The 12714-nt window shown below is 53.5% G+C and overlaps 5 protein-coding genes across 5 annotated transcripts; 3 read left to right on the forward strand and 2 right to left on the reverse strand.

The window, feature by feature from the left end:
• Positions 1–46: 46 nt before the first annotated feature.
• On the forward strand, positions 47–1967 carry AYO20_11742 (hypothetical protein; the record flags this gene model as incomplete). Its single annotated transcript, XM_022649959.1, has 3 exons — positions 47–534; positions 609–1046; positions 1127–1967. The coding sequence occupies 3 exons, from the start codon at positions 47–49 to the stop codon at positions 1965–1967; spliced, it is 1767 nt and encodes a 588-aa protein (XP_022494062.1).
• A 159-nt stretch (positions 1968–2126) lies between these two features.
• AYO20_11743 (hypothetical protein) lies at positions 2127–3855 on the reverse strand (the record flags this gene model as incomplete). Its single annotated transcript, XM_022649960.1, has 2 exons — positions 2127–3603; positions 3665–3855. 2 exons carry the CDS (start codon positions 3853–3855, stop codon positions 2127–2129), a joined length of 1668 nt encoding a protein of 555 aa, XP_022494063.1.
• Positions 3856–4712: 857 nt separating this feature from the next.
• On the forward strand, positions 4713–6143 carry AYO20_11744 (hypothetical protein; the record flags this gene model as incomplete). The annotated part of the gene is made up of 1 exon (XM_022649961.1): positions 4713–6143. The coding sequence occupies one exon, from the start codon at positions 4713–4715 to the stop codon at positions 6141–6143; it is 1431 nt and encodes a 476-aa protein (XP_022494064.1).
• Positions 6144–7908: 1765 nt separating this feature from the next.
• Positions 7909–9481, reverse strand: AYO20_11745 (hypothetical protein; the record flags this gene model as incomplete). The annotated part of the gene is made up of 6 exons (XM_022649962.1): positions 7909–8213; positions 8370–8776; positions 8839–8935; positions 8991–9020; positions 9073–9196; positions 9257–9481. 6 exons carry the CDS (start codon positions 9479–9481, stop codon positions 7909–7911), a joined length of 1188 nt encoding a protein of 395 aa, XP_022494065.1.
• An 809-nt stretch (positions 9482–10290) lies between these two features.
• On the forward strand, positions 10291–11647 carry AYO20_11746 (hypothetical protein; the record flags this gene model as incomplete). The annotated part of the gene is made up of 6 exons (XM_022649963.1): positions 10291–10359; positions 10545–10605; positions 10665–10808; positions 10878–10959; positions 11018–11158; positions 11221–11647. 6 exons carry the CDS (start codon positions 10291–10293, stop codon positions 11645–11647), a joined length of 924 nt encoding a protein of 307 aa, XP_022494066.1.
• Between the last annotated feature and the right edge of the window lie 1067 nt (positions 11648–12714).

Raw genomic sequence — 12714 nt, forward strand, 5'->3', positions numbered from 1 at the left:
TCGTATAAGTGACCGCCCCGCCTCTTTGTCGACCCCGTCGCCCCAGATGTCGAATCTCCCGTTGGAATCTCCCGACATGTCGCAGTGCCTTCCTTCATTGAGCATGTGGAACGAAGCTCCCTTCTGCGTGGTGAACAAGCCCATCTCGACGGTCCAAGACAGGATAACAGACCAAGAACAGGGAGAGGCCTCATCCCACTCCATCGCGCCGCCACACGATCTCGGCTCGGCTGTGATGGATCCCATCGTCGACTCGGTCGAAGGCAGCTCTCACGTCGTCAGCCCTGCGATAGCCGACGATGACAACGTCTTTCAAATGTATCTATTCAGCACGCCCTACGGTCAACGTGGACGGACGGTCCGATTCTATCCAAAGGCGGGCGATGCAGGTGGGGGTGGACCCGTCCGTGTGATAGTCTTCAACACTGCCCCGAGACGCGGCCGCAGGGAGAAGGAGTGCCGAGCGCTGGCGGCGTCGAAGTGTGCAATGATTGAGAGACACATCGCGCCTTACGAAGAAGAGGTGATCAATTTGTGAGTCTCGCCTCGCCCGCTTCTGTTCCCTGCTCTGCGATGCAGCTTTCCTCGTGTTGACCCGCTCTCCCCAGGTTTTTTGATAAGATCAACAAGTGCTTCCCTATCTTTGACGAGGTCCTGTTCCGGCGACTCTTGCTCACTCAGAAAGATAAGATCTCGCCCTCTCTACTCGCTTTTCTATATGGAATTACCCTGATATACTGGAACACCTCCCCGAGCCTCAAGAACGTTCCTCGTCCAGACCCTTGGCCCCTCTGGAGGCTGGCTGAAGACACTCTTAACGAAGAGTTCAAATGCACGCCTGGCATTTCAACCATAATGTCAATCCTTATCAACCTCTCTACCCGGCCCAGTCTTCTCAATCTTGGGAATAGCGCCTTGATGGGGATGGCTGTGTCCCTCGCCAATGCATTTGGGCTGAATCGGGACCCTTCGGGATGGAACCTCTCACTCACAGAGAAGAAGTTTAGAATACGAATATGGAGGATCGTCCTGATCTGCGATCGCTGGTAAGAAAAACATCACTATGTCCTTCCCCATGTGCCCACTGTTCTTTTGGAGCCGAGACAATGACCACTGGGCACCGCAGGTGTAGCTTGGCGTACGGCACCCCGCCTCTGATAAATCGAGTCCAGCACGATGTCCCGATTCCCGCCGTCGAGGACCTCTACAACCCAGGCGCCTCGGCCGACCAAATCAGCGCCACGCGTCGTTTCGTTGCCCTGGCCACCTTGACCGACGTCCTCGGCGATTGTTTAGAACTGGTATACCGCCTCGAGATGGACCCGTCCAAGAGGGACGCCACTCCACACAGCCTCGAGAGCCTTTTGACGCATTGGGAGGACTCTTTGACGGACAACCTCCGTCGCGAGGTTCTCCGCGGCAAGCACCTCGTTGGCCCAGGTGCGGCTAATCTTCGACTGGCGTATTTGTCGGTCAAACTCCTGGTCCGGCGTCGCCAACTCGACCTAGACAAGACGTCTCGCCAGATCGGCGATGTTGACTCGCTGTGCTTCCTACAGGCCCGCAAGGCGGCCGAAGAGGTGGTCGACTTTGTGCGAGAGTTGGAGGAGTCGCACTGTCGGGATTTCTGGATCCCTTTCAACGCGCACACGCTTACGTCAGCGACCACTTTTCTTCTGAGAAGTGCACTCTCTTCCAGGGGACCTGTACGGAATACTTCGTTACAACTGGCGCGGCGCATGATCGAGGCACTCGACTCCCACCGCCGCAACTACGCCTGGGATCTCGCGGACAACTGTCTAGCAAACTGTACCGACTTGATGGACAAGATCGAGGCGGCATGTGAGGAGCCAACGTGCAGCACGACGGCATTACAGGAGTCCATGCCGACGGACATGGACATTGAAGCACTCGAGGACTGGTTCCCAGACTTCCCGAACATTTATCCTCTAGACCATACGGGCTGAGCACCTCGGGGAATTGCACGCTCGTTTCGAGGACCCTCCACGCATGGAAGTCGATTCCAGGCTTCGATACACGCCCCCCTCCCCTCCAAAAACAAGAGACATTGTCCCTTCTCTTCTCTCCCTGGTCTCAAAATGTCCCAAATTTCCCAAATTTATTCACTAGACTAACCAGAGCCAAATCTTTTCCAACAAATTTCTCGGCTTCGTCTCGGGCCACTCCTGGGCGTCCAAGGCCGCTTTGCCTGTGAACAGGTCTGCCTCCCCAGGCTTGACGAGGCGAGTCCGTTTGAAGATTTTCCAGAAGAGATAGAGACCAAAATAGATGGGGACCCCGACGTAGGCGGAAAGGAATCCCTTGACAGACCAGTTACCATTGGTGAACACTTCCCAGCCGTTGAACAGGAGTATGGCGCTGAAGAAGCACAGGGAAACCCAGGCTGCGTAGGGTTGCAGAGGGGACTTGAAAGGGAGACTGCTGCGATCCACAGCCTGCGCTTCCAGAGCTCGGCGGAAACGTAGGTAAGAAATCGAAATACTACACCAGGTAAAGAGAGAGGCCACGGTGATGATGGTCAGAAGCCAGCTAAAGACTTCAGTCGGGCCGGCGGAAACCGAGAGATAGGCCAGGCAGCTCCAGATAGCGGTGAATGCAACGCCGTAGATCGGAATACCCTTGTCCGTGCATTTGAGGAAGATGCGAGGGGCCTGATTGATTTGGGCCAGACCAAATAAATATCGCGAGCCGAGAAAGAGGACGGCGTTCGCAGACGAGGACGCCGACGTAATCATGACCGTGTTGATAATGCTGGGGAGAACGCGGATGTTGGCTCGATTAACGGCAATGACCCAGGGCGATACACTTCCAAGGTCCGGGTCGTCGCAGGGAAGCGAGCCTCCCACGTAGAAGATCAGGATGCGCCAGAAGACGCGTGAGATGACCCTTGGCACGTTTCTCCGCGGGTTCGCGGTCTCGCCGGCGGCGATGGCGACCATCTCGACGGTGGCAAAGGAGAAGGCCGCGTACACGAGTGTCGAGAACAGCCCGAGGAAGCGTCCCGCACCGCCGGTGGCCACGACCTCCTTCATCGCAGGTCCAGGGTTGTACCAATAACGAAAGCCCAGACGGTCTCCTGACGGACTACCACCGAGGTCCACAATGAACGCCATGATCAGGAGACCGACGATCGTAACAATCTTGAGGCTGGCGAAGACGAATTCGGCCTCGCCGTAGATCGACACCGCCAAGACGTTGAGACAGACGATAACGACGATAATGATACTAATCCAGGCGGCCGGGTTGATCTCGTCGTTCCAGAACTGCACCAGGACCGCGGCAGCCGAAATCTCGGCGGCGAGGCCGAGGGCGCAGAGGATCCAGTTGTTCCAGCCGACGGCGAAGCCCATGGCCGGATCGGTATAGCGAGAACAGTACTGAGGAATGGCACCGGGGAGAGGTAACCACGTCGTCATCTCCGTCAGGCACATCATCATGCAATAGACGGCGACGCCAGTGAAGGAGAATCCGAGGACGACGGACACAGGGCCCGACTTTGCAAAAGCTGATCCAATGCCGAGGAATAGGCCGGTGCCGATGGTGCCCCCGAGTGCGATGAACTGCAGGTGGCGAGCCTTGAGACTATCGTCAATCGTTTAGTACGAGCCCATTGACCATCTCATGCGTTACAGGCAGCACCCACCCCCTGTGAACGTATCCTAGCTTCTGAGCCGTCGCCGCGTCACCGTACACGTCCAAGGCCTCGCCGAATGCGCCGTTAGCAACGACCTTCTGTTGTCCCACCTGGACGTGGACCTGAGAACCCTTTTCGGCCTGTGAGGTGGACAGCGTCAACCTGGTGTCTGTCTTGAGGTCGTCCAACATCTCAGCCATCTTTGCTGGTCCGCTGTAGAGAGAACTTGGGGATGATTGTAACGTGGATCACACGCCGAGTAAGTGACAGATGCGATCGAGTGGCTTTCGAAGAGACAATTGCCAGAGGACCTGGTCAAACAAGTACATCAGACGGCGGAATGGACTGGGGCATTCGATGAGTATAGACTCAAGACTCAAGGATTTACCAGTCGATTGGGTTGGCCTCCTTCCTTATCTTCGATCCAGAGGATAGGACAACAGGACAAATGGACAAAGCTGGGACAGGACCCGTGCCGTCATTTGACCGCCACGAGATATACCAAAGTATTCCGTATGTTGCGGCCGTCGAGTCGGACGATAAGACCATCTTTGGTACAGAAGCGGAAAACCTATCGTGATCTACTGAGGATGAGAGTTTCGGCAAACCCGGTACCTTCACAGTTCTTGCTTTCCGGACAATAACGCTAACGGTAAACTTTGTCAGCTCGAGCTCGGCGTTGGAGGCGGACATGGATGTTGCCCGATGCTATACGGAGAGATGGTATTCTGCACATCCATATCCGACAAGGGGGCTTGAGGTGAGGTCTAAACTCCTAAAGTCGGGGCTCGAGGCTCGAGATTGCCCTGAATCTGATGGAGAGCGGAAAAGGTAGCAGCGCGAGATTCCCGAGCGGCTACTAAAGGACCATTCATTGTCTGTGCCTTGTCTCTACTCGATACTGTTGAATACTAGGGAGGTAGTATTAACAGAGTCTCGTTGCTACAAAAGATTCTCGCTCTCGACCTGAACTATACAAGGCGTAGACAGCTCCCGACTTTCACACTCAACCTCAACCTCAACCTCAACCTCCAATCCTCCCCCATCATTCCTCCAAATGGGCTACGACAACGATGCCTTCTTTGCCCGAGCGGACAAGTATATCCTGAATACCGTCGCACCATGGGCACCGACGGTCATCACACGGACCAAAGGTATCTTTATCTATGACGCCGATGGCAAGGAGATCATCGACTTCACCTCTGGCCAGATGAGCGCGAGCTTAGGCCATTGCCACCCAGAGATTGCGCAGGTGGTGAGTAAGAGTATCACGGAGCTCGACCACCTCAACAGCACGATCCTGTCGCCGCCCGTGGTCGACCTCGCCGAGGAGATAGCTCAGTTACTCCCGGCGCCGCTGGAAAAGACCTTCTTCATCTCGACAGGCTCGGAGTCGGTCGAGGCCGCTATCAACCTCGCCAAGGCAGCCACCGGCAAGTTCGAGATCGTGGCCTTCTCTGCGAGCTATCACGGCGTCACCGGTGGCGTCTCCGCGGCTACATACAGCGTCGGGCGCAAGCATGGCAAACCCGTCGTTCCGGGCCACCTCGCATTTCCCGCACCCAACGCCTATAGATCTGTGTTCCGCACGCCCGACGGGAGTTACGACTGGGAGACCGAGATGGACTATGCATGGGGCCTGATCGACGCGGCGTCGGTGGGCTCCCTGGCCGGGTTCGTCATCGAGCCGATTCTCTCGTGCGGCGGCATCCTGGAGCCGCCCCTAGGGTACTTCAAGCGACTCTACGCTGAGTGTCACAAGCGCGGAATGCTCCTCATCGACGACGAGGCGCAGACCGGCGTGGGCCGCACGGGGGACATGTTCGCGTTCGAGCGCGACGGCTTTGTCCCAGATATCTTAGCCCTGTCGAAGTCGCTAGGCTGCGGCATCGCGCTGTCGTCGGTGAGCACGAGCGCCGAGATCGCGAAAAAGGCTCTAGACAAAGGATTCTACTTTGGGACCACGCACGTCAACGACCCGCTCCCCTGTGCGGTCGGCTGCAAGGTCCTCGAGGTCGTCAAGCGAGACGGTCTGGTTCAAAAGGCCAAGGAGCGTGGCCTCCAATTGACTCGGGGGCTCCTCCAGCTCAAGGAGAAGCACTGGTGCGTGGGCGATGTCCGTGGCCGCGGCTTGCTCCAGGGCATCGAAATCATCGGCGACCCTGTGACCAAAGTCCAGAGTAGCGAGCTGGGCGCCATGATAGCAGCCAGGGGCCTGGAGCTGGGCATTTCCTGCCAGATCCTCGCTGTCCCGGGGGCGTTTGGCGTCTTCAGGATCGCGCCGCCGCTGATCGTCTCGGCCGAGGAGATTGACCGGGCCTTGTCCATCTTGGACCAGTCCATGGCATTTGCTCTCTCCCAGGAGCCGTATCGAAACGTCGTTGTCAAGGAGCGCGCAGTCAACGGCACCGCAGTCAGTGAGAGCGCTGTCAAGGGCCCTACGGTCAACATTACTGCGGTCAATGGCGCTGGCATCAAAGCTCACTAGAGAATTGAGTTTGAGGGATGAATTCACCTTCAAGTATGACAAATAGATCTTATTCAACGGCGAGTGGTCAACGTCGAGACAAGACGTGTGATTTCTTCCCTTTTTACATTTCCTCCGAAATGCTACCGAGAGACCTCCGCTCAGCTGTAGGCTCGGTCAGCACTCTCGTGGCTTGTAAGTTATCGTCATTGTCACTTAGTGTTATCGAGAAGCTCCCTGTACACATCGTAGAACGTAGCGTTCAGCATAGGAGATCAATGTGCCCGACACGGACCGGTAAACTCTTAGTAGTGTCAAACTCCTGAAAACTAGGTAAGACAAATTCTTAAGGCACAGCGGAACTTCAGTCTCGACCTTGGGCACGTTAGGCTAGAGGGAGATTCCAGAAGCGACAACGGGCAAGAAGCCATCGTTCTGGTCAATAGCAGTCTATAGTGGAAAAGCTACCCGGCGAGACTCACACGTCAGTGCCTCTCGCTTCAATCCCTAGCGAGCAAAGAAAAACTATAACGAATCAATAACGTGTTTGACTGGACGATCCGGGAATTCACTAACACTGATTACCGCTCACATAGAATGGTGTAGATAGGAGATGAGGAGTAGACACTACAAGCCTATTAGGTTATTCCAGATCGGAAACAATGAGGCCTCGAGCGAAGTGAAGTGCGGTATGGCCGCACTGAATACTCCGCAGCTTTCGAGACGGCCCTCCGTCGATGACACAAGGGTGGAGCCAATATCAATGCTCGAGGAGGAACCTATGGCAATGCGCTCCAAGCAGCATCAGCAGAGGGTCACATCAAGGTGGTTCAGATCCTCCTCGAGGGTGGAACCGATGTCAACGCTCAAGGAGAGGATGGTAATGCGCTCCAAGCAGTATCAGCAAAGGGACATTTCTTGCATCGCTACCACTGTGATTTCCAGGCCGTGGTGTTTGAACTTTTGGGACCCAATCCGGATGATTTCTTTCGACGCTGTGACAACAAATTCTCACTCAAGACAACATTGATACTGATGGATCAGCTCCATCATCGGGTTAAAAGCCTCCACGCGGTAGGATACTCCATCGTGATATCAAGTCTAAGAACTTCCTACTAGGCACTGGTAAGGAGGGGTAACATTGTCTACATGACCGAATTTAGACTCGACACCTATCGAAGGGATTCACACGACCAAGCTATAAGCTTAAGGAATTAGGGGCTCCCAAAACGGGCGCCTAATAATTAGGGTTAATTGATGCATGGGCTGTTTGCGAACCGTGTACTTGAATGGGGCCAAAATGAAATAGCCACTCATCCTTTTCTTGTGCATATGTCCAGTCAAAAGTGGAGGCTTGATAGCGGCACCTCGATATTCCCCCGTCTTGCAGCGGGACCTTCTCCAGATTCACAATGCACTCAGTCTGGCTTGCCGGGTTGTCCAATCAACTCCTCATAGATCTCGGTTCCTTTGGTGCAGGAGTGATGGAGCGACCGAACAGTGCTCGAGAGTTTAATTGCCACCACTCCATCCGTAGAAACGTTGGAGTCGGCGTAGATTAACCAGAAGCGAACAGTGGTTCATCGTCCAATCGAGCCTGATCCTATTTGTGTTTGGTAATGCCCACCTACGCGTATCTCGGGAAGGTGTGAGGGTGCATCGGGAATAGACTTGATGGAATCGGTGTAAGAGAAAGTTGAAGGGCGGGACCTCACATCAGGCTGTGGGCCACGTGTCTAGACCAGCGTTTAACTTAACACTTCCCTCTCTTTCCCTCTCTGTCTGGTCACACCTTGACGCATTCGATAACCGCAACGTCAGTCGCCAAGCTCTTGTGCACGCCGATAATCTTCAACCCAGCACTCGCTGTCAGGTCATCGAACATCTTCTCGGTCCGCTCCTTGCCACCGAGGTTCATCATGCAGAGATCGGTCCAGGCATTCAGGGCCGTGGGCGGATTTGGCATGACTTGCTCGGTGATTAGGACTCTGGAGTCCGGGGCCATGGCGTCGGCGAGGTGAGAGAGGATGATGCGATCGTTCGTGTCGGACCAGTCATGCATGCAGCGCCGGATGTAGTAGACGAGAGCGCCTGGAAAGGAGGAAAAAAGGGGGGGTTAGACTCGCGGAGGGAAAGGCGAGGTGGGAAGGAAGGAAGGAAGGAAGGAAGAGAAGGGTAGATAGAACTCGCCTTTGACAGGGTTCGGCTGGAAGAAATCATGCGGAATCTTCTTGACCTCTTCAAAACCGGGTTCGTTGGCCTGAATGACTTCCTGAATGACCGGTGCCCGGTCCTGCAACACCAGTCTCTTGGCCGGGATCTCAGGAAACGCAGCCATGATGCGCTTGAGGGCCTGGCCTTTGCCACCGCCGACATCGACAATCAGCGGTCTGTCCTCGGGATCTTCCGTGTTCTTCGCAATCCAGCTGAAATCGTACATTCCCGTCACCGGCAGCACCTCGTCGAGCGTATTCATGCTCTGATTAAAATCGACCAGACGTTCCGGGTCCTTGCTGATGACTTCCCAGAAATTCTTGTCCGGGTCGCCCCACGCGAACGAGTGGGGATTGTGATTCCCCAACTTGGGTTCTTTCAGACCGTACTTGGCGAAGAATTGCGGCCACTGGGCCCATGGGACCATGGCTTCATCGAACCTGAAAACAGAATAGTCCTCAGTGTCACACATCGCACGAAGCGAGGGGGGCGGGACGTTTACATGATCTGGAAAAAGACCCCTTGGGCGTTTCCAGAGACATAGAGCTTTGAAAGCCTGGAATGTGCGACACGGTTCTCCCCAATTTGATGGAGGAAACCTGTAACGTGTTGAGACAACGAGACTCGAGCGCAGTCATATCCACCCAAACTGACCTGTAGCCACCATCATCCAAGCCATGCGAGCTTGCAACCGGTCAGTCATGTCTCGGCGAAATGTGCAACCAATCAAGCATACTGACGAGCGGCACCTCAGCACCGAGACTGGCCGCCAAATCCTCGTAGGAAATGCTTCCTTCCAACGGAATCTTGTCAAATGCTTTCATCTTCATAAACATCCGAATCGCCCCCATCTCGGCCATCTGGAGCAAGTCTCAGTTGGGCATCGTCCAGGGTGTATAGGGAGGGACATAAACACTCACGTGTGTCGAGAATTCATATGGCGTCTCACCAGGCTCCCGGACGACGTTGATGATCTGTCGGGCCGCATTGGTCATTCGTTGACGAAGTAGGAGACCTTGTTGCCCCGAGGGGTCCTTGTATTCCTTGGAGGTCTCATAAATCTGATTGGTCAGGGCGTTGAGAGACTCGACGAGCTCACTTGCGGCGACATCCAATGCGGGCGGGTCGTTTCCTTGGGAGCTCATTGTGGCAGAACGAGAGACGGTGGAAAGCTGAATAGCTTTTTTCAGGGGTTCAATCGATGCCTGAATGAAAGACCGTAGTAACAGATGACAAGGTTTCTACTTTCGATGAGGGGGATCGAAACCCCTCGATAAGGTCCTTCTGCCCCTCACAAGGCCGGCAGGATTATGCGGGAGTTGCAATCAGACCTCTTCCATGGACCATGACACCCATGAACGCAGCATGTGAAGGGAAGATGGGGACTGGCTCTGATTGTAGACAACAAAGCAAGTTGATATGCACGTTTGCGCAGTTAGGTGCGGCGCTTCGGACGCAACACTAGTGTCCGCGACTCCACGCTCCCTTTAGCTTGGCGGGAGGTGACTGGCCGGGAAGTGTATGCTGGCAACCGTCTCGATTGAGCTGGTTGCAGGAACGAGGGTGTTTTGGTTGCATCGTGGCCCCCTGTCAATTAGAGTCGCCAAAAAAGAGTTAGACGGCTCACCGTAAGTATTTCGCCATTCTCGGCCGCTATCGGCACGGCTCTCGGGTTGGCGGTGCCGGTAGTCCCAGCCCACGGCCCCACACACAGAATCCCAGCCTCAGCCAGCTTTCCAGTTGCTTCTTCAGGTGTGAACTTCTCAAGTGGCGGACGGGAAAGACTCCCCCCGTCAAAAGTACTCCCCCACTCACCAGGACGCATCACCCGAAGTACCGACTACACAGCGTCCGTGGTTTCCGCCTAGATTAAGTTTGAAAAAGCTCAATGGTCCGCAAGACGATGGTTGTTCCATATGAGACAACATCATGATAAAATAGAGACAACTGAACAATGACAGACACACCACCGGACAACAATAATCAGAACCAACAGATCACACAGGCGGCTATAGAGCCAGACGTAAGTTCGATCCATGCTCTGCTCCAGGAGTTTTTGCTGAACCCGCGATATTGCAGTCGCCGCCGGAAGACGAAGGTTTTGCAGAATCAAGGTGATTTGGCTGAGCCAGCCTTCAATCTCCTATATCATATCGCTGACGGAAAAAAACCTTCTAAAGCACGTCTAGTTACTGTACTTCGATCCAGTCGGAGATCAGGAACGGGCGGATTGAGAATGGTCGTGTGTATGCCGCGTACGGACGAAATGGTAATATGCATATTAGTTTTCAACTCCCCTTCCGAAGACTTTTTAACATGGATTATCAGAATATGGCTTGCCCGTTGACGATTACGAGCTGGAACGGATCGACATGAACCACGAAAAGTACACTCTGCTGCAGAACAACAAGCTATTTCTTGCCCCGTTGCCTCCGAATCCCCAGAAGATGTTAGATATTGGCACCGGCACAGGTACTTACTTCTAACTCGCAATCCACGAAACCCGAAGCTCGAGAAGAGAGGTTCTGACACAGTAGTAAGGAATCTTTGCCATCTACCTCGCCGATATGTTCCCGTCGGCTGTAGTCCTCGGAACGGATATTTCGCCCATCCAACCCCCATGGTTAGCGTTTTCCTGGTTCAATCGAAGAGGTCCAAAGAGGCTGATGAGACACAAATAGGGTCCCTCCCAATTGCCAGTTCGAAATTGATGATGCAGAAGAAGATTGGCTGTATTCAGAAAACTCATTCGATTATATCCACGGCCGAGATCTCTACCATTCGATTCGCGATTGGCCCAGGCTTATCGGGCAGGCGTACAGGTGACCAGCAGTTCCAAAGCAAATCCGAAAAAGCGACCTAAACTAATTAACGCCGGTTCCAGCCACCTCAAGCCGGGAGGGTACCTCGAACTTGCCTGCGTGTGGCCAGTGCCCAAGAGCGATGACGACACCTTGCCCAAGGAAGGTTCAGCGTACGTCGAGGTGTGCAACACGTTCCAAGAGATCGCAGCTCGGATCGGGGCCGCGCCTGACGCTCCTTGGAGCTACAGGTCGTGGATGGCCGAGGCAGGTTTCCAGAACATCCACGAGCACATCTTCAAAATCCCCACCTCTCCGTGGGCTCGGGATCCAAGGCTAAAGAAGGTCGGTGCGTTAGAGCTGGTGAATGTCATGGAAGGCGCGCAGGCATTCTTACTTCGGGGCTATACAGCGAACCTGGGCAAAACACGAGAGGAATTGGAGGTCTTACTAGCGCAGATGAGGAAAGAGCTTGTGAACCAACGGTTTCACAGCTATGTTTCATTGTAGGGAAACTTCCGTTCCCTCGGTGTGGAAAGGATCCAAAAGCTAATCCAATCTCTAGCGTTGTCGTATACGGGCAGAAGCCGGAGGCGTCATGACCGCGGTGTGGTAGGGCGACGGAACTTATACTATAGGATTTGACTAGGTGGTTAATGGACGCTATTATGACTTTACTAAAGTAATAGTTACGACAGTAGCACAACCACTAGGAAGAACTTATTTTTAGGATCCTATATCATTAGCTAAAATACTGTAGGGGAAAATCTATCCTTCTTCTATATTACGAGTCGCTTCACACGTGAGGTGTTACTAGTAAACCCTATATAGTTTACTTAGTAATATAGTAGTAGGATGGAGTAGCTAAGATAAAACTAAGAGTATAGTATACGAGCTAACGTACATGATAAGCGAGTGAAACAGACAAGCGAGTGAAACACCTCAACCGGACCACCCAGACATTTCATAGCTGTACAGCACCACAACACATTCTATTGTTTACAACTACTCAGAATCCTCTTCTTCAGATGAAGAGATAACTACTTGATATGTTCTGGAGTTATATCCGACGTTGTAGTAGACACTACACCGCCGCGTACGCGTTTCAGACCTCGTCCGTTGACCACTATCACCCGACGTTTCCTACTTAATCACTACCGTAATGCGACTCTAGGACTCTAGAAGCTATCCTTAATGTAGAGTTATACTCCCTCCTTCGCGGAGTTATTTCTTTTTGGCCCGCCGACGTCGGCTTAGTAGTGCATTCTCCTGTCGAAGGGTATTAACCTTAGACTTCAAAAGTGCGAGATGGTGTATGATTCCCGTCGCCCCCTTTATAAACTAGTTAATCGCCTCTAGAATCGGTGTCGGAGAGCTTTCTTAATGATGAGAGACTCGATTCTTAATAAAGGTAGACTATAAGCCGGCTTTAGTAGGGTTATTAAGGGTTTTTAAGATCTATACCTAGGTCTCGGCTTGAGCCTCTATATTAGGTATTAGTATCCGTAACTTCACATTAAGACGTATAATTACACTTTCCGGGTCGAAGGGTAGTAGTCCGGCCCCTCTAAACCCTA

This window comes from Fonsecaea nubica (assembly GCF_001646965.1).
Source record: "Fonsecaea nubica strain CBS 269.64 chromosome Unknown Scaff195, whole genome shotgun sequence".
NCBI classification, from domain to species: Eukaryota; Fungi; Ascomycota; class Eurotiomycetes; order Chaetothyriales; family Herpotrichiellaceae; genus Fonsecaea; species Fonsecaea nubica.